The following is a 23,714-nucleotide window of genomic DNA, read 5'->3' as shown; positions in this document are numbered from 1 at the left end:
CGCTGCCGGGGCATGCTTGGGAACCTCTCCTGCCCTGCCACGGCGCATGCCAGCACCACTCACCTGAAAGTGGCAATACAGGAGCCGGTGGGCCAGACGAGGATGATGGAGCTCCTGTCCTCATCGCTGCCTTCCTCCGCCTCCTCCTCTTCCTCCCCCGCTGCCTTCTTCCTGCTGCTCAGCACCCACAGCTGGTCCAGGGGCAGGCGGAGCTGTGGGCGCACGGTGGTGCCATGTCTGCAGAGAGGAGAGGCAGGCACGGAGCTGGAGGAGGCCTCTTTGGGGTCCCCCCGGGCAGAGCCCTGTCCCCCAGCTGTCCTCGGCACAGACGTTGGTGCATCCGGCACCAAGGTCCAGGGCCTGGGGCTGGTGCCAGGGTGTCCCCGGGTCAGGCATGGGGGAAAGGCAGCTGGTCTCTCAGGGTCTTACCGCAACTTGGCCACGACCAGTTCCTCCTGGAGGAGGAGAAGGCGCCTCTCGCTCCTCTTGCGGCCCCGGGTCAGCCGCACGTCTGCGCTCAGCACCGGCTCAGCGTCGGTGAGAGCCTCCCTGCAGAACAGAGTGCGGCGGGCATGAGGATGGCTGCTGCTGCGGGGCCCGGCTGTGCCTGCGTGTCCCCGAGACACAGGGAGAGCCCACCTGGAGCCACAGCAGCAGTTGGCCTGGCCCATCCCGCCCGGGACAGGAGGGCCCTGGCTGTCCACAAAGGACGCGGCCTAACGGGTGACAGCGAGGATGGGAAGCTGGGTGCTGGTGCCGGGGCAGCCCTGTTTGGCCAGACCCTGCCTCTTCCCAGCGCTGCGGCGTGCCAGCACAGCTCCGTCCTGCTGTCTCTGGTGGCTGTTGGCTCCAACTGACCAACGCTCCAACCCCAACGGACACTGGTGGGGGGGCGGGAGCAAAGGAGGGGGCGGGCACTGGGGTGGGTGTTCTCTGCGGAATGGCCATGTCTGTCTTGCACTGGGGAGCCCAGAGCAGGACGCAGCAGAGGGGGAGGACCACCTCCCTCCACCTGCCAGCTGTGCCCCTTTGGCTTGGGATTCACCGCTGGTTCCGGGCCCCCAGCTAGACTTGGTGCCACTGGTCAGCACCCTGAGGGCCCAGCCTTTCAGCGGATTTTCAGTCTGCCTCCCTGTCTGCTCGGGTAGCCCATGCCTCTTTAGTTTCTCCATGAGGGCCCGGGGTGCCCGAAGGCTGGTCTTGCTAGGACCTTCAAGCCCCAGTAGGACTGTTCAGGTCCCCAAGCCACGCTTTCTTGGCCACAAGTGTGCCAAGTGGCTTTCCCTGGATCCCCCGTGCCTGTACATGGGGCAACCGCAGTCAGTCCCACCCTTTCCACACCTCTCACTGTGCAACTGCAACAAGGCTTAGAAGTGTGTGTTTTTCTCTAGCCAAAGCCGTGGTCAAAATGGGAAGGTTACCTCTTGTTACGGGACAGGGAGAAAGAGGATGAACATGGCTGACAGATTCCAAATACATATTTTTGCAACTTCTTAACGGCAACTTAGTGTTTTGTGCTTTCTGTATTGCTCGGTGTGCCTCAATACTGCATGCTGCAGGTGAAAGGCAACACCATGGTCCAGACCCAGACACAAAGAGGGACCAGCCTCCCCGTGAGAGGGCAGGGCTGTGGGGATCACACCTTTACCCTGCCCCGATTAGGATGAAAACTCTTTCAACATGGAGACTTCCTCCTTCAGAAAGATAGCTATCAGAGCATGAAATACTACCTGGGACAAACATCTTTTCCTGGACTGTGGCATTAAGTGGATAGGCTGTGCATTTTTGAGCAGATGAAGGGCGTTGAAGAACAGCCTCGTGAGGAAGGTGATCTTGGTGAAGCTGTCCGTGGTCTTCAGTGGACATTGGCTCACACACTGACAGGTGTAACCTTGTGCCACGTATTCTCTTGGCCATCTAAAAAAATATGCTTCATTCTTGAATCGATCTCTTCCTGAATAAACTTCAGACTTCTAAAACAATGACCTAACTAGCCTGAAAAGGCCTCAGGACAGAAGCCGAAGGCAGAGTCTTAACGGTCAAATCACTGTAGAGAGATCCTGCCTTTATAGGCTCAGTCTGGCTATAGTCACCGGTTTTATCTTCTGCTTTCTTCTCTGATGCTGGGGTTTTGTTAGAGCTATTTTAGACCAGGTCCATGCGATGCAATGCTGACTCTGGTCAAGACCATCCCATGCTCCTGCCTAGACGTTGCTGCTCACTGTTTGGAGGGAAGAAGGGAGCCTGAAACTTCCTGTTTTATCGCACAACGGTGTTTTTATTGATAGCCCCAAATCCTAATTTTTTTATGATCTCTCCAAAGAGAAGAACCCTTTACAGAAGTCAATTCACCTGTACCTGGTGCCACTTGCATAGCCCTCTCAATCCTTTTCTGTGTGCGTGTGTTACAGGTACAAGCAGGTGGCCATCCAATGGGTTAGCATCTGAGCAGACGAGAGAGGCCTTAAGTCCTTGAAGTGGCTTATTAGGAGCCAGCAAAAGAAGCAGGAGACTTTCCAAGTGCTCATGGTGCTGCAGTTAGAAACGCGTGTCAAGAAAACGTGTGGAGAGCAGCTGCAGGGCAAGCATGGCACTGCCTGTTCCCGTCATGCTTCTCCCAGAGGACTTCCCGTAACCTGTGGTTCTACTATTCTGGGCCGGTGGGATGCAATTTGGGTATAACCTTGAGAACTTACCTGCTATGGAACACAGCAGAAGCAGTCAAACACAGAATCTAAGAGGAGCGCAGTCCTGAGCATGGCCTTTATTGAGGTGCTTTGAAGACGTTCTTAGGCTACAGCACTCGCACACGCACAAAAAAGCATGGGCAGCCCATGGAAGAAGACTCAGAATCATGCAAATAATACTGTCATTTGCCATAAGAGAAGGTGCAATTTCAACATTTCTTTCTGTTCTTTGTTCATTCTAGCGTGGTTCAAGACAATCTGGAGTTTCCAAGACTGCTACTGCCTATTGATCAGACAAAAACCCGATTTCTTGATGGCAAGTTTAGTTCCACATTCCTGTTTGCTAATGTCAGCAGATGTTGCCATCAACATACACAGCACCGGGAGCAAGAGAAGGAGTCACTGGGGCAGCTGTATTTTTTTCCTCTGCAGTTAAGAGCATTTCTGCCTTTTTGTTTGGACCTTGTCTTCAGAAGTAGAAGCAACTACTGTGTGCAGGGCAACTTACCCCTTTTCAGTAGTCTTTTGTGAGTAAATATCAGTCCCCTAAGTTCCAACAACCGCACGAGAAAAGTGGGATGTGAGCTAAATACAATAAACTGCTGAGTGCAGATTTTTTGGCAAAGTACTTACACATCCGTGACAGAAAAAAAACCAAAATGAAAACACCACGTTTTGGCATAGAATTGGCGTTTGCCAGCAGGAAGAATTAACTGTGTGCAGCAGACTTCCTGCAATAGCGCACGCTGCTCTTTCAGTTATTCCTTAGACAGTTCACGCTAGCTCAACCTACAGAATGTCCATCTTGCCAGGATGATGCTGAACAAGAAATTTTACTCCCCGCGTGCTCTGTTAAGTTAGCCCATACTTATTGGTTTGTGTTTTTTTTTTTTTTTCTTGATGTCTGCTTGCAACTTAGTTGTGTTACAAGTTACAGGAGTTGGAGGGCAAGTTAAAGGGCAAGAAAGCGAAACTTAAAGCATGAAGCCCTCTGTTACTCTGGTGACCGCTTCTTTGTGTGACTAATCCCGTGAAGTTGCCTGCATAATCATTACGCAGCCAAGCTAGAACTTACCCACACAAGTAAATTTACTCACAAAGGTAAATCGGTTTTAGCATTGCTAAGGGTTATATTGTTGTTCCAGTCAAGGCAGGACATCTTCCTTTCTCTCTCAGCACCTGCTCCTCAATGAATAGAAAAAGGCTGATCTGGAGTGAGGGTTGCTATACAAACACCCAACTACCTGGAGTTTTTTTCTTCAGAACTACTGTTAAAATCAGGGCTCATTCCAACTGGTGTCTGTCAAACAAAGAAGTGTAAGCCTTGCTTTTGTGAGACAAACATAAGAGAGCTTGATTATCAACCCTGATTTCCAGTATATGGTTTGCTGCATCCCAGGTTAGGTACCCCTTCTCAGTTAGAAGTCTAGAGGAGAAGTGGATGTTGTACGTGATACTTTTGTTTATTAATTTCAGTTCTGTACAAAACAGTCCCACGTGAAACCTTGCGGATGGCATTGCAATAGACTGTAGCTAGTATGTACCCCCTTACTGTACTCTTGCTTGTAGATTTGGAATCAGTTCTTTCCTATTAAGAAAGAGGAAGCTTCTTCAAATACCAGCTGCAGGTTCCAAGAAACTGGCAGGCAGGCCTGTTTCTTTCTTTTGAGGAGAAAAATGCAGCTAACTCTTGTATTCACAAGCAAAAACATTCATGGCTTTTTAGCAAATTATTTTTTAAACTCTAAAGACCTTAGAATTAGGTGAACACCTCTTTGTTTTAACGTGCCCCACACAATGCTTTGTGTTGTTCTGTGTGAGGGATACATTTTCCATGGTCAAAATAAATTTCAGATATGTTGCATGTAAATAAAGCATTATTTGTAAAAGCTGAGAAACACAGAGTTCTTAACATTTCGTACAGAAATGTGACGGTGATCTACCTTAACCGTCATTTTAATTACTGTGTAGGTCCTTACCTGTCATTGCTGAAGCAAGTAAAGCGAGGTAATAGTTAAATAGCTGAGACAAGTAGACGTGAAACATACATCGTGGAGTTTTCAGGTGGCTGCTTATGCTTCACCAGTCAAAATATCGGAAATCCCCATATCCAGTTAACAATATTTGATATAATAGTTATTAGAACACTTATACTTTGAGATGACCAAGTCCCCATCAGTGATTTTCCTGTATAGCCCACTGGCATGTAGCTATCTGGAAAGACGCAGGAAAGTTAGTGGACATGGCGGGGGGTGGGGGGGTGGCGGGGAAGGAAATATATTGAATTTCACAGGTTTTTGCTAATACAAATAAGCTCACATCCTTGGAAAATATGGTGTCTAATACCTGTTACCATCAGGCAGGGAAACAGTAGCATGTTCCATCCCATTCTTGACTTACATGTAATATCCTTTATGAATTTGTAAAGAATTTGAGTAAAAACCATCTGAAACAGGAGTATTGCCTCAGTCATGAGGGGCTTAAATTTGCAAGATTGTTCTTACTGAAGGCAGTAAGAAGATGTCTTTATCACAATCCGTGAGTTCTCTCACTGTTACCCTCCCGATTCGCCCCCCCATCCCCGTGGCGGGGAGCGAGCGAGCAGTGGTGTGGTGCTCAGGCGCCAGCCAGGGTTAAAGCACGACAAGCTGTGAGCAAAACGGTTAGCTAGTTGACAGCGAGAGCGCTCATCCTTCCTCCTCCGTCACAGTGCGGGAAACCCCTCTATCACATCGGGATGGACAAAAGCCTCAGCAGTCCAGCCTCTGTTGGAGCCGCTTCCAAACTTTTTGGCTCGGCTGACACGTTTATACCGCCCAGCGTGGAAGTTCATCTCTACCATTGCTCAGAGCTGGGGGGTGGGGGTGGGTCTGAAGAAACCGCCCGACAATCAGTATGCAAGGAGAATGGCTGCAGGGGACAGCGAGCTGCAGCTGACGGTGGCTGCATAAGAACCTTCAGCCCCTCCTGGCCACCGTGTGTGTCTACGTGTTGCCCTCACTCTGAGCGAATGGCGCAGCTCCCAGCATACCTCAGGCCTCAGCACGAGCTTTGTCTTAGCGAAAATGCGAACAGGATTTGGAGGCGTGACTGAGTGAACAGTCACACCTCCAGAGGTCCCATCCGGCCTTCACCGACGTGTGCGACTGTGCTGTGGTTTGACTCCTAAAGCCTCTGAACTCAGCCCTGATGCCCCCTGGAAAGGATGCTGGGGCAAGGGATGACCCCAAACTCCTCCCCGAGGATTCATCACCAAACAGCATCTCCCCAGTCCAGAATATGGCATGGCAGACAGAGTGAGAAGAGAGGAAAGATCATTTTATTGCAGACATCAGCTGCAGGGTGCGGGGGCAGGAGGCGCCCAGCAGTCACAGGGGATCAGCCATTAACAGGAAAACGGCACCTACAACGATAGAGTCAGAAAGCACGGATAAAGCCATGAAGGCAGGAACAGGCATGAGTCGGTTCCCCTTTCTTTGGGGAACACCGTTTACGAGCAGTTGTTCATGGCCCAGAAGTGCGAGCTGTTGCTGGCATTGCCTATGGGATGGCTCTGGCACCTTATCCCCAGGGGTGATGCCCTTGGAGACCTGTGCGCGTGCGCAGATGCACAGTGCCCCTGTGCCACGCAGCAGTGCTCGATGGGGAGCCACTGGGGAGCTGCCACGGAGTCCTTTCCAAACCCTGCGCGGCACCGTCCCTCGCCGTCCGCCGTCCCTTGCCAGTGAGTTGCACTGGCTTAGGGCGGCGTGCAGAGCTGGGGAGGATGGCCAGCAGAGCCTGGTACACACCTGGGCTTCCGGACACGCTGCACCTTCCTGCATCTTTTCAGTGCTCCATCCCCAGAAACGGTTTCTGTCTTCCTCCTCTTCTTTTCTGCGCAGCTTTCCCTCTCCTCTCCCCAGGCCTGTTTTCTCTTTTGCTTTCTCTGGTTCTCCTTGTCCCGGGGAGAGCCTGAAAACCTTTCCATCCCACCTTGCTGTTAGATAGGGAAAGGCACGATCCACTGGAGTCAGTTCTGATTTTAGCCAAAGCAAGCTCGTTTTACCTTCTTTGCTCGGCGAGGCTGGCCAGCTCTTCCGGGCGTACGAGGGACTCTGCCGCACTCTCGGGGGTGGTGGGAGGCAAAGCTGGAGCTGCCTACGACAGAAAGGTCGGAGTTAGCAGGTGGCAAGAGACGACCTGGAGCAGTAAGCGACCGCTTGCCAAATTGCTACCTTAGCTCTCCAGAGGAGATCCCTGTGGCTGGCTTGCATCAGCCACATTTTGCGCAGTCCCCCCTCCCCCTCCAAACAGACTTGATAAAGCTCTGCCAAACAAAGTAGGACCTGGGCAAAACCCCTCTGAAGTTGACAGCTACTCCCCTACTCCCCTCTGTATTTTTAGCAGGCATTGTGTTTGGTTAAGCACACGCCTAGTGCATCTGAGAAACAGCCTTGCCAGTTTTCCTTACTACGTGTCGTCCTGGCGGGTGGAGGAATAACCCAGGCACACGCCAGCTCTACTGCCAGGCAGAGGCACAGCAGCGACTTGGCCCCATCAGAAACTCCACCGCTATGCCAGGCATGCTGTCACAGCGTTTGGGGACCTGGCGTACCTCTCCTGTTTCAGACTCTCCCACCATATCTCCCCCAGCCTCTCTGAGGACACCGAGCAGAGAGGGGCGTACATGCAACAAGGCTGCTGCCTGATGCTCGGTGCCTGCTGCGACTGCAGGGACGCTGGGCTCTTCCAAAGGCACTTCTGGAAAGCAAAAGCATGTGCAGCAAAGTGACTTCTTGGAAGGAAAAAAACAGCTCAAGCAAAACCCGCCCAAAGCCCTACACCACTTCTGGTTTCAGCCCTCGGATGCCCTGTCTGCTGGCTTCAGCTCCTCTTGCAGAGCAAACCGTTCGTGCCCCCAGAGGCAGTGGCCAAACAGAGGCGACGGCACAAGCGAGGCTCAGAGGACAATGCTCGATGCCCAGCCCCGCCAGAAACAATGCTGAAGTTTCTGGTGTCCCAAGCCCCAGGCTCAGTCCCTCCTCTTACCTCTCGATCTCCCCGCGGGGACTGGCGACTCCTCGGCTGCTGGACAGGAAAGGGCGGTTGTCTCCTCCCCAAAGAGTTCCCTGCAGTTGTCTATCATGAACTCCACCAGCACGTTCACCTGCACACAGGACACCCTTGTCCTCAAGCCAGCTGCCTGAAAGGAGGCCAGGCGGCCTCTCCCACTCCTGAGCCTTGCCTCTGCGCAGAAGGCTGTGCCTGTGGGGCTGCTCTTGCAGGCAGCCACCCCACCCGCATTTGCTCAAGAGAGGAGGCAGCCAGGGACCTCTGAGCAGCCAAGCTCCGATGGGCCAGGGAGGTCGCAGCCGGCTGCTCAAGAGAGCGTACCTTCTCAGTCACCGCCAGCAGGGCCTGCAGCGGGAGCAGCTCCTCATTGGGTGGGCTCAGCAGGTTTGGCCCAACGCAGATGGCCAGGTTGCTGTGGCTCATCCTGCTGGTGGCTGCGTTGTGGCCGATGTGCTGGAGGAGGGACAGCAGCCGCTTCAGGAGGAGGAGGTTGGCTGCAGGCAACTTCTCAGCCACCCTGCGGGGACAGGAACACAACGGTCATGAAGCACATGTTGCCCACAGCCATCCCCCAGCCTTGCCCAAGGCAGGCGGGAGCCAGCGGCTCCGTTAACGCCGGTTTCCAGGGCTTCTCAGCCAGCGGTCCGGGCTCCTGCTCAACAGGCACAGGCAGGCTGCTGCCCACACTTACGCTTTCAGCTCTTCAATCTTCTCCTCCTTGCTGGTCTTCTGCATCGCTGCCATCCAGTCCTCGTAGCGCTCCGTCACGAGGAGCTTGTCAGGGATGCTTCGGAGGAAGTCCTGCAACGCCAAGGGCTCCAGGTGAGCCTCTGAACACTTCAGACCAGCCAGGAGCTCTTCCAAGTGCAGGTCAGAAGCACTCACCTTCAAGAGGATGGCCAGCAGCAGCGCAGGCTGGCTTTCCAGGTCGACGTGTGCGCTGCGTTCCAGGGCCTCCCGCAGCTCCCGAACCTCTGTCCCGCTGGCGGCTCTGCGGAATATCCCCTCCGTCGACGGCCCTTCCCGCTGCAGGACAGCCATCATCTCCTGCAGGAGAAGCAGGACGACAGTTGCTTGGCTGAGGACATGCCTTCCAACAGCCGTGGCCAGAGCACTGCCCCAGATCTGGCTCCTTGCCCCCAAAACGGGGCTGGGCCCAGAAGCACGTTCAGGGGGTGAAGAGCGCAATCCCCCGTCCCCGCAGCTCCTGGGGACACCCACCACGTCCGTGGAGCAGCCGAAGGGAGGGCTGGCGACCCCCTGTCCAGGCTGGCTCACCTGAATGGGCTGGGGCAGGGTGCCAGCCTCCCCGCAGAGGGCTGCCAGGGGCTGCCCAAAGAGCGCCCTGCTGCAGCCGGAGCCCGCCTGCCCTGGCTCCTGGGCAGCGGCCGGGGTGTGGCGCAGGGCAAAGGGCCAGGGCAGCCCCCTCCTCCTCCCGCTGCTGCTGCTGCTCCCTCCTGCTGCAAAGGAAAATAGAGCAAGAGCCCGTCAGCGGGGACCACCAGGCCAGCACTCCCGGAGGCTGCCCTGCCCTGCCCTGCCCTGCCCTGCCATTGCCTGCAGCATGGCGCTGAGCGCTGGGGCAGGACGGGCAGGGAGGCAGCAGCTGGCGCCAGGCAGGCTCGTGAGAGCCGGCGTGCCACCGCCACCGGGAGGGACAGCCTGTCCCAGCCCTTGGCCTGCCCTCCTCCAAGCTGTGGGCAGCAGCAGAGGCTCCGAGTCCCTCAGAACCACGTCCAGCGGCCACTGCCCAGCAGTTCTCTTCGCTCGTCCAGGTGATGTCCTTCCTCCCTTGGGCTGCTGCACCTGCATGGGGACACTCAAGGGACAAGCGCGCACAGCTCCTCCCGGCTCCAGCCGAGGAGCGGGGACCCATCTGCCCAGCTCTAGGGACAGAGCTGAGGCAGGCAGCACCTCGAGCGCTCAGCACTCTCAAAGGGGCGCGAGGGCTCAGCTGCCTCCTGCTGCAGCCTGATGGACACTGACTTCCTCTGGGTGAAGGGCAGCAGCAGCAGCAGCAGGAGCAGCCTCAGTTCTGCAGACGTGCCCGTTGTGGGAGAAAAGGAGGCCCTCCCTGCCTTTCTTTCCAAAACTCACCTGGTGCATGGGAAAGTCCCCCTGCATTGCCAGACGGGGCCGGCGGAGGCCCTTGCTTGCAATCAGCCTGCAAGAAGGAGGCTGTGCTTAGAGAGCAGCCCTGCAGCAGAAAGGGCCACGGCGACCTGCTACCCGCCACCAGCAGCCTGAGCGCGGCAGAGCTGGGACCTCTCTGCCCCGTGCATGAGGTTTCCTCCCAGCACCACCAGCAAGGACATGCCAGCCTTCCTGGTGGCTCGCTCAGCCTCTCCGCTCCCCACGTGGCACCACAGGGCCTTCCCTCCCTCCCTCCCGGGAGCACAAGATCATCCTGCTCACCGCGCATCCCTCCACAGCCAGAGGTGGGTGAAAGGCAGCCATTCTCACCTCTGCCTGGCCTTTCATCAGCCTCTCCAGGCTCCTGGTGCTGAATGTCCTCCACTGGCCAAGAGAGAAGCAGTGGAAGAAGGTGAGCAGCGACGCCTCTAATGCTGGGCTGGAGGACCAGTGCTCGGGCACAGAGCGCAGACCGGAGCGACACTCACGGCATGGCGGCGGCTCAGCTCCTTCTGCAGGAGTTTGATGGATGGGAGATGCCTCACCCAGGCTCTCTTGGCTCCTTCTGATGTCCTGTGTACCGGGAAAGGACAGGGAGAGAGCTGGGTGAGCCCCAAGCTGCCCCTTCTCTCTTGTCAGGCAGCTCTGGGCAAGAGCTGCCCGCAGCTGCGGAGACACCTCTCCCCAGCTGGGGAGCTGTGTTCCCCCATCTGGCTGTGCCTGGGGCGTCCCCCCGTCTTACCCCAGCAGTGTGCCCACCCACAGCTCCTTCAGTGCCTGGGAGCTGCAGAAAGAGAGGAGAACCGGCGTCAGGCCCCGCTGCCCCCCAGGCTGTGGGCAGGGGCGGGTGCCTGCACAGCCCTGCCCCGTGGGAGAGACACAGGGGCAAGACGAAGCCCCATGGGGCAGGACAGAAGCGCTCCCCAAGCCCTGGCTCCCTCTGTCCTGCCAGAGCAGCTGCTTTTGCCCTTCCCTTGTGGGGACCAAGAGGTGACCAGGGGTTGCAGGTCGTGAAAAACGCCCCCTCCATCCGTCCCTGCCGGTGTGCTGCCCGCGCCCTGACCAGGCTCCGCACGGAGGGCAGAGGCCATTCACAGCATCGCTGCCGGGGCATGCTTGGGAACCTCTCCTGCCCTGCCACGGCGCATGCCAGCACCACTCACCTGAAAGTGGCAATACAGGAGCCGGTGGGCCAGACGAGGATGATGGAGCTCCTGTCCTCATCGCTGCCTTCCTCCGCCTCCTCCTCTTCCTCCCCCGCTGCCTTCTTCCTGCTGCTCAGCACCCACAGCTGGTCCAGGGGCAGGCGGAGCTGTGGGCGCACGGTGGTGCCATGTCTGCAGAGAGGAGAGGCAGGCACGGAGCTGGAGGAGGCCTCTTTGGGGTCCCCCCGGGCAGAGCCCTGTCCCCCAGCTGTCCTCGGCACAGACATTGGTGCATCCGGCACCAAGGTCCAGGGCCTGGGGCTGGTGCCAGGGTGTCCCCGGGTCAGGCATGGGGGAAAGGCAGCTGGTCTCTCAGGGTCTTACCGCAACTTGGCCACGACCAGTTCCTCCTGGAGGAGGAGAAGGCGCCTCTCGCTCCTCTTGCGGCCCCGGGTCAGCCGCACGTCTGCGCTCAGCACCGGCTCAGCGTCGGTGAGAGCCTCCCTGCAGAACAGAGTGCGGCGGGCATGAGGATGGCTGCTGCTGCGGGGCCCGGCTGTGCCTGCGTGTCCCCGAGACACAGGGAGAGCCCACCTGGAGCCACAGCAGCAGTTGGCCTGGCCCATCCCGCCCGGGACAGGAGGGCCCTGGCTGTCCACAAAGGACGCGGCCTAACGGGTGACAGCGAGGATGGGAAGCTGGGTGCTGGTGCCGGGGCAGCCCTGTTTGGCCAGACCCTGCCTCTTCCCAGCGCTGCGGCGTGCCAGCACAGCTCCGTCCTGCTGTCTCTGGTGGCTGTTGGCTCCAACTGACCAACGCTCCAACCCCAACGGACACTGGTGGGGGGGCGGGAGCAAAGGAGGGGGCGGGCACTGGGGTGGGTGTTCTCTGCGGAATGGCCATGTCTGTCTTGCACTGGGGAGCCCAGAGCAGGACGCAGCAGAGGGGGAGGACCACCTCCCTCCACCTGCCAGCTGTGCCCCTTTGGCTTGGGATTCACCGCTGGTTCCGGGCCCCCAGCTAGACTTGGTGCCACTGGTCAGCACCCTGAGGGCCCAGCCTTTCAGCGGATTTTCAGTCTGCCTCCCTGTCTGCTCGGGTAGCCCATGCCTCTTTAGTTTCTCCATGAGGGCCCGGGGTGCCCGAAGGCTGGTCTTGCTAGGACCTTCAAGCCCCAGTAGGACTGTTCAGGTCCCCAAGCCACGCTTTCTTGGCCACAAGTGTGCCAAGTGGCTTTCCCTGGATCCCCCGTGCCTGTACATGGGGCAACTGCAGTCAGTCCCACCCTTTCCACACCTCTCACTGTGCAACTGCAACAAGGCTTAGAAGTGTGTGTTTTTCTCTAGCCAAAGCCGTGGTCAAAATGGGAAGGTTACCTCTTGTTACGGGACAGGGAGAAAGAGGATGAACATGGCTGACAGATTCCAAATACATATTTTTGCAACTTCTTAACGGCAACTTAGTGTTTTGTGCTTTCTGTATTGCTCGGTGTGCCTCAATACTGCATGCTGCAGGTGAAAGGCAACACCATGGTCCAGACCCAGACACAAAGAGGGACCAGCCTCCCCGTGAGAGGGCAGGGCTGTGGGGATCACACCTTTACCCTGCCCCGATTAGGATGAAAACTCTTTCAACATGGAGACTTCCTCCTTCAGAAAGATAGCTATCAGAGCATGAAATACTACCTGGGACAAACATCTTTTCCTGGACTGTGGCATTAAGTGGATAGGCTGTGCATTTTTGAGCAGATGAAGGGCGTTGAAGAACAGCCTCGTGAGGAAGGTGATCTTGGTGAAGCTGTCCGTGGTCTTCAGTGGACATTGGCTCACACACTGACAGGTGTAACCTTGTGCCACGTATTCTCTTGGCCATCTAAAAAAATATGCTTCATTCTTGAATCGATCTCTTCCTGAATAAACTTCAGACTTCTAAAACAATGACCTAACTAGCCTGAAAAGGCCTCAGGACAGAAGCCGAAGGCAGAGTCTTAACGGTCAAATCACTGTAGAGAGATCCTGCCTTTATAGGCTCAGTCTGGCTATAGTCACCGGTTTTATCTTCTGCTTTCTTCTCTGATGCTGGGGTTTTGTTAGAGCTATTTTAGACCAGGTCCATGCGATGCAATGCTGACTCTGGTCAAGACCATCCCATGCTCCTGCCTAGACGTTGCTGCTCACTGTTTGGAGGGAAGAAGGGAGCCTGAAACTTCCTGTTTTATCGCACAACGGTGTTTTTATTGATAGCCCCAAATCCTAATTTTTTTATGATCTCTCCAAAGAGAAGAACCCTTTACAGAAGTCAATTCACCTGTACCTGGTGCCACTTGCATAGCCCTCTCAATCCTTTTCTGTGTGCGTGTGTTACAGGTACAAGCAGGTGGCCATCCAATGGGTTAGCATCTGAGCAGACGAGAGAGGCCTTAAGTCCTTGAAGTGGCTTATTAGGAGCCAGCAAAAGAAGCAGGAGACTTTCCAAGTGCTCATGGTGCTGCAGTTAGAAACGCGTGTCAAGAAAACGTGTGGAGAGCAGCTGCAGGGCAAGCATGGCACTGCCTGTTCCCGTCATGCTTCTCCCAGAGGACTTCCCGTAACCTGTGGTTCTACTATTCTGGGCCGGTGGGATGCAATTTGGGTATAACCTTGAGAACTTACCTGCTATGGAACACAGCAGAAGCAGTCAAACACAGAATCTAAGAGGAGCGCAGTCCTGAGCATGGCCTTTATTGAGGTGCTTTGAAGACGTTCTTAGGCTACAGCACTCGCACACGCACAAAAAAGCATGGGCAGCCCATGGAAGAAGACTCAGAATCATGCAAATAATACTGTCATTTGCCATAAGAGAAGGTGCAATTTCAACATTTCTTTCTGTTCTTTGTTCATTCTAGCGTGGTTCAAGACAATCTGGAGTTTCCAAGACTGCTACTGCCTATTGATCAGACAAAAACCCGATTTCTTGATGGCAAGTTTAGTTCCACATTCCTGTTTGCTAATGTCAGCAGATGTTGCCATCAACATACACAGCACCGGGAGCAAGAGAAGGAGTCACTGGGGCAGCTGTATTTTTTTCCTCTGCAGTTAAGAGCATTTCTGCCTTTTTGTTTGGACCTTGTCTTCAGAAGTAGAAGCAACTACTGTGTGCAGGGCAACTTACCCCTTTTCAGTAGTCTTTTGTGAGTAAATATCAGTCCCCTAAGTTCCAACAACCGCACGAGAAAAGTGGGATGTGAGCTAAATACAATAAACTGCTGAGTGCAGATTTTTTGGCAAAGTACTTACACATCCGTGACAGAAAAAAAACCAAAATGAAAACACCACGTTTTGGCATAGAATTGGCGTTTGCCAGCAGGAAGAATTAACTGTGTGCAGCAGACTTCCTGCAATAGCGCACGCTGCTCTTTCAGTTATTCCTTAGACAGTTCACGCTAGCTCAACCTACAGAATGTCCATCTTGCCAGGATGATGCTGAACAAGAAATTTTACTCCCCGCGTGCTCTGTTAAGTTAGCCCATACTTATTGGTTTGTGTTTTTTTTTTTTTTTCTTGATGTCTGCTTGCAACTTAGTTGCGTTACAAGTTACAGGAGTTGGAGGGCAAGTTAAAGGGCAAGAAAGCGAAACTTAAAGCATGAAGCCCTCTGTTACTCTGGTGACCGCTTCTTTGTGTGACTAATCCCGTGAAGTTGCCTGCATAATCATTACGCAGCCAAGCTAGAACTTACCCACACAAGTAAATTTACTCACAAAGGTAAATCGGTTTTAGCATTGCTAAGGGTTATATTGTTGTTCCAGTCAAGGCAGGACATCTTCCTTTCTCTCTCAGCACCTGCTCCTCAATGAATAGAAAAAGGCTGATCTGGAGTGAGGGTTGCTATACAAACACCCAACTACCTGGAGTTTTTTTCTTCAGAACTACTGTTAAAATCAGGGCTCATTCCAACTGGTGTCTGTCAAACAAAGAAGTGTAAGCCTTGCTTTTGTGAGACAAACATAAGAGAGCTTGATTATCAACCCTGATTTCCAGTATATGGTTTGCTGCATCCCAGGTTAGGTACCCCTTCTCAGTTGGAAGTCTAGAGGAGAAGTGGATGTTGTACGTGATACTTTTGTTTATTAATTTCAGTTCTGTACAACACAGTCCCACGTGAAACCTTGCGGATGGCATTGCAATAGACTGTAGCTAGTATGTACCCCCTTACTGTACTCTTGCTTGTAGATTTGGAATCAGTTCTTTCCTATTAAGAAAGAGGAAGCTTCTTCAAATACCAACTGCAGGTTCCAAGAAACTGGCAGGCAGGCCTGTTTCTTTCTTTTGAGGAGAAAAATGCAGCTAACTCTTGTATTCACAAGCAAAAACATTCATGGCTTTTTAGCAAATTATTTTTTAAACTATAAAGACCTTAGAATTAGGTGAACACCTCTTTGTTTTAACGTGCCCCACACAATGCTTTGTGTTGTTCTGTGTGAGGGATACATTTTCCATGGTCAAAATAAATTTCAGATATGTTGCATGTAAATAAAGCATTATTTGTAAAAGCTGAGAAACACAGAGTTCTTTACATTTCGTACAGAAATGTGACGGTGATCTACCTTAACCGTCATTTTAATTACTGTGTAGGTCCTTACCTGTCATTGCTGAAGCAAGTAAAGCGAGGTAATAGTTAAATAGCTGAGACAAGTAGACGTGAAACGTACGTCGTGGAGTTTTCAGGTGGCTGCTTATGCTTCACCAGTCAAAATATCGGAAATCCCCATATCCAGTTAACAATATTTGATATAATAGTTATTAGAACACTTATACTTTGAGATGACCAAGTCCCCATCAGTGATTTTCCTGTATAGCCCACTGGCATGTAGCTGTTTGGAAAGACGCAGGAAAGTTAGTGGACATGGTGGGGGGTGGCGGGGAAGGAAATATATTGAATTTCACAGGTTTTTGCTAATACAAATAAGCTCACATCCTTGGAAAATATGGTGTCTAATACCTGTTACCATCAGGCAGGGAAACAGTAGCATGTTCCATCCCATTCTTGACTTACATGTAATATCCTTTATGAATTTGTAAAGAATTTGAGTAAAAACCATCTGAAACAGGAGTATTGCCTCAGTCATGAGGGGCTTAAATTTGCAAGATTGTTCTTACTGAAGGCAGTAAGAAGATGTCTTTATCACAATCCGTGAGTTCTCTCACTGTTACCCTCCCGATTCGCCCCCCCATCCCCCTGGCGGGGAGCGAGCGAGCAGTGGTGTGGTGCTCAGGCGCCAGCCAGGGTTAAAGCACGACAAGCTGTGAGCAAAACGGTTAGCTAGTTGACAGCGAGAGCGCTCATCCTTCCTCCTCCGTCACAGTGCGGGAAACCCCTCTATCACATCAGGATGGACAAAAGCCTCAGCAGTCCAGCCTCTGTTGGAGCCGCTTCCAAACTTTTTGGCTCGGCTGACACGTTTATACCGCCCAGCGTGGAAGTTCATCTCTACCATTGCTCAGAGCTGGGGGGTGGGGGTGGGTCTGAAGAAACCGCCCGACAATCAGTATGCAAGGAGAATGGCTGCAGGGGACAGCGAGCTGCAGCTGACGGTGGCTGCATAAGAACCTTCAGCCCCTCCTGGCCACCGTGTGTGTCTACGTGTTGCCCTCACTCTGAGCGAATGGCGCAGCTCCCAGCATACCTCAGGCCTCAGCACGAGCTTTGTCTTAGCGAAAATGCGAACAGGATTTGGAGGCGTGACTGAGTGAACAGTCACACCTCCAGAGGTCCCATCCGGCCTTCACCGACGTGTGCGACTGTGCTGTGGTTTGACTCCTAAAGCCTCTGAACTCAGCCCTGATGCCCCCTGGAAAGGATGCTGGGGCAAGGGATGACCCCAAACTCCTCCCCGAGGATTCATCACCAAACAGCATCTCCCCAGTCCAGAATATGGCATGGCAGACAGAGTGAGAAGAGAGGAAAGATCATTTTATTGCAGACATCAGCTGCAGGGTGCGGGGGCAGGAGGCGCCCAGCAGTCACAGGGGATCAGCCATTAACAGGAAAACGGCACCTACAACGATAGAGTCAGAAAGCACGGATAAAGCCATGAAGGCAGGAACAGGCATGAGTCGGTTCCCCTTTCTTTGGGGAACACCGTTTACGAGCAGTTGTTCATGGCCCAGAAGTGCGAGCTGTTGCTGGCATTGCCTATGGGATGGCTCTGGCACCTTATCCCCAGGGGTGATGCCCTTGGAGACCTGTGCGCGTGCGCAGATGCACAGTGCCCCTGTGCCACGCAGCAGTGCTCGATGGGGAGCCACTGGGGAGCTGCCACGGAGTCCTTTCCAAACCCTGCGCGGCACCATCCCTCGCCGTCCGCCGTCCCTTGCCAGTGAGTTGCACTGGCTTAGGGCGGCGTGCAGAGCTGGGGAGGATGGCCAGCAGAGCCTGGTACACACCTGGGCTTCCGGACACGCTGCACCTTCCTGCATCTTTTCAGTGCTCCATCCCCAGAAACGGTTTCTGTCTTCCTCCTCTTCTTTTCTGCGCAGCTTTCCCTCTCCTCTCCCCAGGCCTGTTTTCTCTTTTGCTTTCTCTTGTTCTCCTTGTCCCGGGGAGAGCCTGAAAACCTTTCCATCCCACCTTGCTGTTAGATAGGGAAAGGCACGATCCACTGGAGTCAGTTCTGATTTTAGCCAAAGCAAGCTCGTTTTACCTTCTTTGCTCGGCGAGGCTGGCCAGCTCTTCCGGGCGTACGAGGGACTCTGCCGCACTCTCGGGGGTGGTGGGAGGCAAAGCTGGAGCTGCCTACGACAGAAAGGTCGGAGTTAGCAGGTGGCAAGAGACGACCTGGAGCAGTAAGCGACCGCTTGCCAAATTGCTACCTTAGCTCTCCAGAGGAGATCCCTGTGGCTGGCTTGCATCAGCCACATTTTGCGCAGTCCCCCCTCCCCCTCCAAACAGACTTGATAAAGCTCTGCCAAACAAAGTAGGACCTGGGCAAAACCCCTCTGAAGTTGACAGCTACTCCCCTACTCCCCTCTGTATTTTTAGCAGGCATTGTGTTTGGTTAAGCACACGCCTAGTGCATCTGAGAAACAGCCTTGCCAGTTTTCCTTACTACGTGTCGTCCTGGCGGGTGGAGGAATAACCCAGGCACACGCCAGCTCTACTGCCAGGCAGAGGCACAGCAGCGACTTGGCCCCATCAGAAACTCCACCGCTATGCCAGGCATGCTGTCACAGCGTTTGGGGACCTGGCGTACCTCTCCTGTTTCAGACTCTCCCACCATATCTCCCCCAGCCTCTCTGAGGACACCGAGCAGAGAGGGGCGTACATGCAACAAGGCTGCTGCCTGATGCTCGGTGCCTGCTGCGACTGCAGGGACGCTGGGCTCTTCCAAAGGCACTTCTGGAAAGCAAAAGCATGTGCAGCAAAGTGACTTCTTGGAAGGAAAAAAACAGCTCAAGCAAAACCCGCCCAAAGCCCTACACCACTTCTGGTTTCAGCCCTCGGATGCCCTGTCTGCTGGCTTCAGCTCCTCTTGCAGAGCAAACCGTTCGTGCCCCCAGAGGCAGTGGCCAAACAGAGGCGACGGCACAAGCGAGGCTCAGAGGACAATGCTCGATGCCCAGCCCCGCCAGAAACAATGCTGAAGTTTCTGGTGTCCCAAGCCCCAGGCTCAGTCCCTCCTCTTACCTCTCGATCTCCCCGCGGGGACTGGCGACTCCTCGGCTGCTGGACAGGAAAGGGCGGTTGTCTCCTCCCCAAAGAGTTCCCTGCAGTTGTCTATCATGAACTCCACCAGCACGTTCACCTGCACACAGGACACCCTTGTCCTCAAGCCAGCTGCCTGAAAGGAGGCCAGGCGGCCTCTCCCACTCCTGAGCCTTGCCTCTGCGCAGAAGGCTGTGCCTGTGGGGCTGCTCTTGCAGGCAGCCACCCCACCCGCATTTGCTCAAGAGAGGAGGCAGCCAGGGACCTCTGAGCAGCCAAGCTCCGATGGGCCAGGGAGGTCGCAGCCGGCTGCTCAAGAGAGCGTACCTTCTCAGTCACCGCCAGCAGGGCCTGCAGCGGGAGCAGCTCCTCATTGGGTGGGCTCAGCAGGTTTGGCCCAACGCAGATGGCCAGGTTGCTGTGGCTCATCCTGCTGGTGGCTGCGTTGTGGCCGATGTGCTGGAGGAGGAACAGCAGCCGCTTCAGGAGGAGGAGGTTGGCTGCAGGCAACTTCTCAGCCACCCTGCGGGGACAGGAACACAACGGTCATGAAGCACATGTTGCCCACAGCCATCCCCCAGCCTTGCCCAAGGCAGGCGGGAGCCAGCGGCTCCGTTAACGCCGGTTTCCAGGGCTTCTCAGCCAGCGGTCCGGGCTCCTGCTCAACAGGCACAGGCAGGCTGCTGCCCACACTTACGCTTTCAGCTCTTCAATCTTCTCCTCCTTGCTGGTCTTCTGCATCGCTGCCATCCAGTCCTCGTAGCGCTCCGTCACGAGGAGCTTGTCAGGGATGCTTCGGAGGAAGTCCTGCAACGCCAAGGGCTCCAGGTGAGCCTCTGAACACTTCAGACCAGCCAGGAGCTCTTCCAAGTGCAGGTCAGAAGCACTCACCTTCAAGAGGATGGCCAGCAGCAGCGCAGGCTGGCTTTCCAGGTCGACGTGTGCGCTGCGTTCCAGGGCCTCCCGCAGCTCCCGAACCTCTGTCCCGCTGGCGGCTCTGCGGAATATCCCCTCCGTCGACGGCCCTTCCCGCTGCAGGACAGCCATCATCTCCTGCAGGAGAAGCAGGACGACAGTTGCTTGGCTGAGGACATGCCTTCCAACAGCCGTGGCCAGAGCACTGCCCCAGATCTGGCTCCTTGCCCCCAAAACGGGGCTGGGCCCAGAAGCACGTTCAGGGGGTGAAGAGCGCAATCCCCCGTCCCCGCAGCTCCTGGGGACACCCACCACGTCCGTGGAGCAGCCGAAGGGAGGGCTGGCGACCCCCTGTCCAGGCTGGCTCACCTGAATGGGCTGGGGCAGGGTGCCAGCCTCCCCGCAGAGGGCTGCCAGGGGCTGCCCAAAGAGCGCCCTGCTGCAGCCGGAGCCCGCCTGCCCTGGCTCCTGGGCAGCGGCCGGGGTGTGGCGCAGGGCAAAGGGCCAGGGCAGCCCCCTCCTCCTCCCGCTGCTGCTGCTGCTCCCTCCTGCTGCAAAGGAAAATAGAGCAAGAGCCCGTCAGCGGGGACCACCAGGCCAGCACTCCCGGAGGCTGCCCTGCCCTGCCCTGCCCTGCCCTGCCATTGCCTGCAGCATGGCGCTGAGCGCTGGGGCAGGACGGGCAGGGAGGCAGCAGCTGGCGCCAGGCAGGCTCGTGAGAGCCGGCGTGCCACCGCCACCGGGAGGGACAGCCTGTCCCAGCCCTTGGCCTGCCCTCCTCCAAGCTGTGGGCAGCAGCAGAGGCTCCGAGTCCCTCAGAACCACGTCCAGCGGCCACTGCCCAGCAGTTCTCTTCGCTCGTCCAGGTGATGTCCTTCCTCCCTTGGGCTGCTGCACCTGCATGGGGACACTCAAGGGACAAGCGCGCACAGCTCCTCCCGGCTCCAGCCGAGGAGCGGGGACCCATCTGCCCAGCTCTAGGGACAGAGCTGAGGCAGGCAGCACCTCGAGCGCTCAGCACTCTCAAAGGGGCGCGAGGGCTCAGCTGCCTCCTGCTGCAGCCTGATGGACACTGACTTCCTCTGGGTGAAGGGCAGCAGCAGCAGCAGCAGGAGCAGCCTCAGTTCTGCAGACGTGCCCGTTGTGGGAGAAAAGGAGGCCCTCCCTGCCTTTCTTTCCAAAACTCACCTGGTGCATGGGAAAGTCCCCCTGCATTGCCAGACGGGGCCGGCGGAGGCCCTTGCTTGCAATCAGCCTGCAAGAAGGAGGCTGTGCTTAGAGAGCAGCCCTGCAGCAGAAAGGGCCACGGCGACCTGCTACCTGCCACCAGCAGCCTGAGCGCGGCAGAGCTGGGACCTCTCTGCCCCGTGCATGAGGTTTCCTCCCAGCACCACCAGCAAGGACATGCCAGCCTTCCTGGTGGCTCGCTCAGCCTCTCCGCTCCCCACGTGGCACCACAGGGCCTTCCCTCCCTCCCTCCCGGGAGCACAAGATCATCCTGCTCACCGCGCATCCCTCCACAGCCAGAGGTGGGTGAAAGGCAGCCATTCTCACCTCTGCCTGGCCTTTCATCAGCCTCTCCAGGCTCCTGGTGCTGAATGTCCTCCACTGGCCAAGAGAGAAGCAGTGGAAGAAGGTGAGCAGCGACGCCTCTAATGCTGGGCTGGAGGACCAGTGCTCGGGCACAGAGCGCAGACCGGAGCGACACTCACGGCATGGCGGCGGCTCAGCTCCTTCTGCAGGAGTTTGATGGATGGGAGATGCCTCACCCAGGCTCTCTTGGCTCCTTCTGATGTCCTGTGTACCGGGAAGGGACAGGGAGAGAGCTGGGTGAGCCCCAAGCTGCCCCTTCTCTCTTGTCAGGCAGCTCTGGGCAAGAGCTGCCCGCAGCTGCGGAGACACCTCTCCCCAGCTGGGGAGCTGTGTTCCCCCATCTGGCTGTGCCTGGGGCGTCCCCCCGTCTTACCCCAGCAGTGTGCCCACCCACAGCTCCTTCAGTGCCTGGGAGCTGCAGAAAGAGAGGAGAACCGGCGTCAGGCCCCGCTGCCCCCCAGGCTGTGGGCAGGGGCGGGTGCCTGCACAGCCCTGCCCCGTGGGAGAGACACAGGGGCAAGACGAAGCCCCATGGGGCAGGACAGAAGCGCTCCCCAAGCCCTGGCTCCCTCTGTCCTGCCAGAGCAGCTGCTTTTGCCCTTCCCTTGTGGGGACCAAGAGGTGACCAGGGGTTGCAGGTCGTGAAAAACGCCCCCTCCATCCGTCCCTGCCGGTGTGCTGCCCGCGCCCTGACCAGGCTCCGCACGGAGGGCAGAGGCCATTCACAGCATCGCTGCCGGGGCATGCTTGGGAACCTCTCCTGCCCTGCCACGGCGCATGCCAGCACCACTCACCTGAAAGTGGCAATACAGGAGCCGGTGGGCCAGACGAGGATGATGGAGCTCCTGTCCTCATCGCTGCCTTCCTCCGCCTCCTCCTCTTCCTCCCCCGCTGCCTTCTTCCTGCTGCTCAGCACCCACAGCTGGTCCAGGGGCAGGCGGAGCTGTGGGCGCACGGTGGTGCCATGTCTGCAGAGAGGAGAGGCAGGCACGGAGCTGGAGGAGGCCTCTTTGGGGTCCCCCCGGGCAGAGCCCTGTCCCCCAGCTGTCCTCGGCACAGACATTGGTGCATCCGGCACCAAGGTCCAGGGCCTGGGGCTGGTGCCAGGGTGTCCCCGGGTCAGGCATGGGGGAAAGGCAGCTGGTCTCTCAGGGTCTTACCGCAACTTGGCCACGACCAGTTCCTCCTGGAGGAGGAGAAGGCGCCTCTCGCTCCTCTTGCGGCCCCGGGTCAGCCGCACGTCTGCGCTCAGCACCGGCTCAGCGTCGGTGAGAGCCTCCCTGCAGAACAGAGTGCGGCGGGCATGAGGATGGCTGCTGCTGCGGGGCCCGGCTGTGCCTGCGTGTCCCCGAGACACAGGGAGAGCCCACCTGGAGCCACAGCAGCAGTTGGCCTGGCCCATCCCGCCCGGGACAGGAGGGCCCTGGCTGTCCACAAAGGACGCGGCCTAACGGGTGACAGCGAGGATGGGAAGCTGGGTGCTGGTGCCGGGGCAGCCCTGTTTGGCCAGACCCTGCCTCTTCCCAGCGCTGCGGCGTGCCAGCACAGCTCCGTCCTGCTGTCTCTGGTGGCTGTTGGCTCCAACTGACCAACGCTCCAACCCCAACGGACACTGGTGGGGGGGCGGGAGCAAAGGAGGGGGCGGGCACTGGGGTGGGTGTTCTCTGCGGAATGGCCATGTCTGTCTTGCACTGGGGAGCCCAGAGCAGGACGCAGCAGAGGGGGAGGACCACCTCCCTCCACCTGCCAGCTGTGCCCCTTTGGCTTGGGATTCACCGCTGGTTCCGGGCCCCCAGCTAGACTTGGTGCCACTGGTCAGCACCCTGAGGGCCCAGCCTTTCAGCAGATTTTCAGTCTGCCTCCCTGTCTGCTCGGGTAGCCCATGCCTCTTTAGTTTCTCCATGAGGGCCCGGGGTGCCCGAAGGCTGGTCTTGCTAGGACCTTCAAGCCCCAGTAGGACTGTTCAGGTCCCCAAGCCACGCTTTCTTGGCCACAAGTGTGCCAAGTGGCTTTCCCTGGATCCCCCGTGCCTGTACATGGGGCAACCGCAGTCAGTCCCACCCTTTCCACACCTCTCACTGTGCAACTGCAACAAGGCTTAGAAGTGTGTGTTTTTCTCTAGCCAAAGCCGTGGTCAAAATGGGAAGGTTACCTCTTGTTACGGGACAGGGAGAAAGAGGATGAACATGGCTGACAGATTCCAAATACATATTTTTGCAACTTCTTAACGGCAACTTAGTGTTTTGTGCTTTCTGTATTGCTCGGTGTGCCTCAATACTGCATGCTGCAGGTGAAAGGCAACACCATGGTCCAGACCCAGACACAAAGAGGGACCAGCCTCCCCGGGAGAGGGCAGGGCTGTGGGGATCACACCTTTACCCTGCCCCGATTAGGATGAAAACTCTTTCAACATGGAGACTTCCTCCTTCAGAAAGATAGCTATCAGAGCATGAAATACTACCTGGGACAAACATCTTTTCCTGGACTGTGGCATTAAGTGGAT

The 23,714-nt window shown here is 56.2% G+C and overlaps 1 protein-coding gene across 1 annotated transcript; it reads right to left on the bottom strand.

The window, feature by feature from the left end:
• Window positions 1–17,032: 17,032 nt before the first annotated feature.
• LOC135312400 (T-cell activation Rho GTPase-activating protein-like) lies at window positions 17,033–21,131 on the bottom strand. Its single transcript, XM_064445486.1, has 8 exons — window positions 21,125–21,131; window positions 19,988–20,169; window positions 19,595–19,756; window positions 19,401–19,510; window positions 19,031–19,226; window positions 18,686–18,803; window positions 17,703–17,790; window positions 17,033–17,057 (listed from the first exon to the last, which is right to left on the bottom strand). The coding sequence occupies exons 1-8, from the start codon at window positions 21,129–21,131 to the stop codon at window positions 17,033–17,035; spliced, it is 888 nt and encodes a 295-aa protein (XP_064301556.1).
• Window positions 21,132–23,714: the final 2,583 nt, after the last annotated feature.

This window comes from Phalacrocorax carbo, chromosome 3, assembly GCF_963921805.1.
Source record: "Phalacrocorax carbo chromosome 3, bPhaCar2.1, whole genome shotgun sequence".
In the NCBI taxonomy this organism is placed as follows: Eukaryota; Metazoa; Chordata; class Aves; order Suliformes; family Phalacrocoracidae; genus Phalacrocorax; species Phalacrocorax carbo.
This window is presented reverse-complemented; position numbering and strand designations above follow the sequence as displayed.

Coding starts and splice junctions, on each gene's coding strand:
- LOC135312400 (XM_064445486.1), bottom strand. Junction 18,804..19,030: donor TGCTGGCGGTGACTGAGAAG/GTACGCTCTCTT, acceptor TCCTGTGTGCAG/GTGAACGTGCTGGTGGAGTT. Junction 17,058..17,702: donor AGCCTCGCCGAGCAAAGAAG/GTAAAACGAGCT, acceptor CTATCGTTGTAG/GTGCCGTTTTCCTGTTAATG.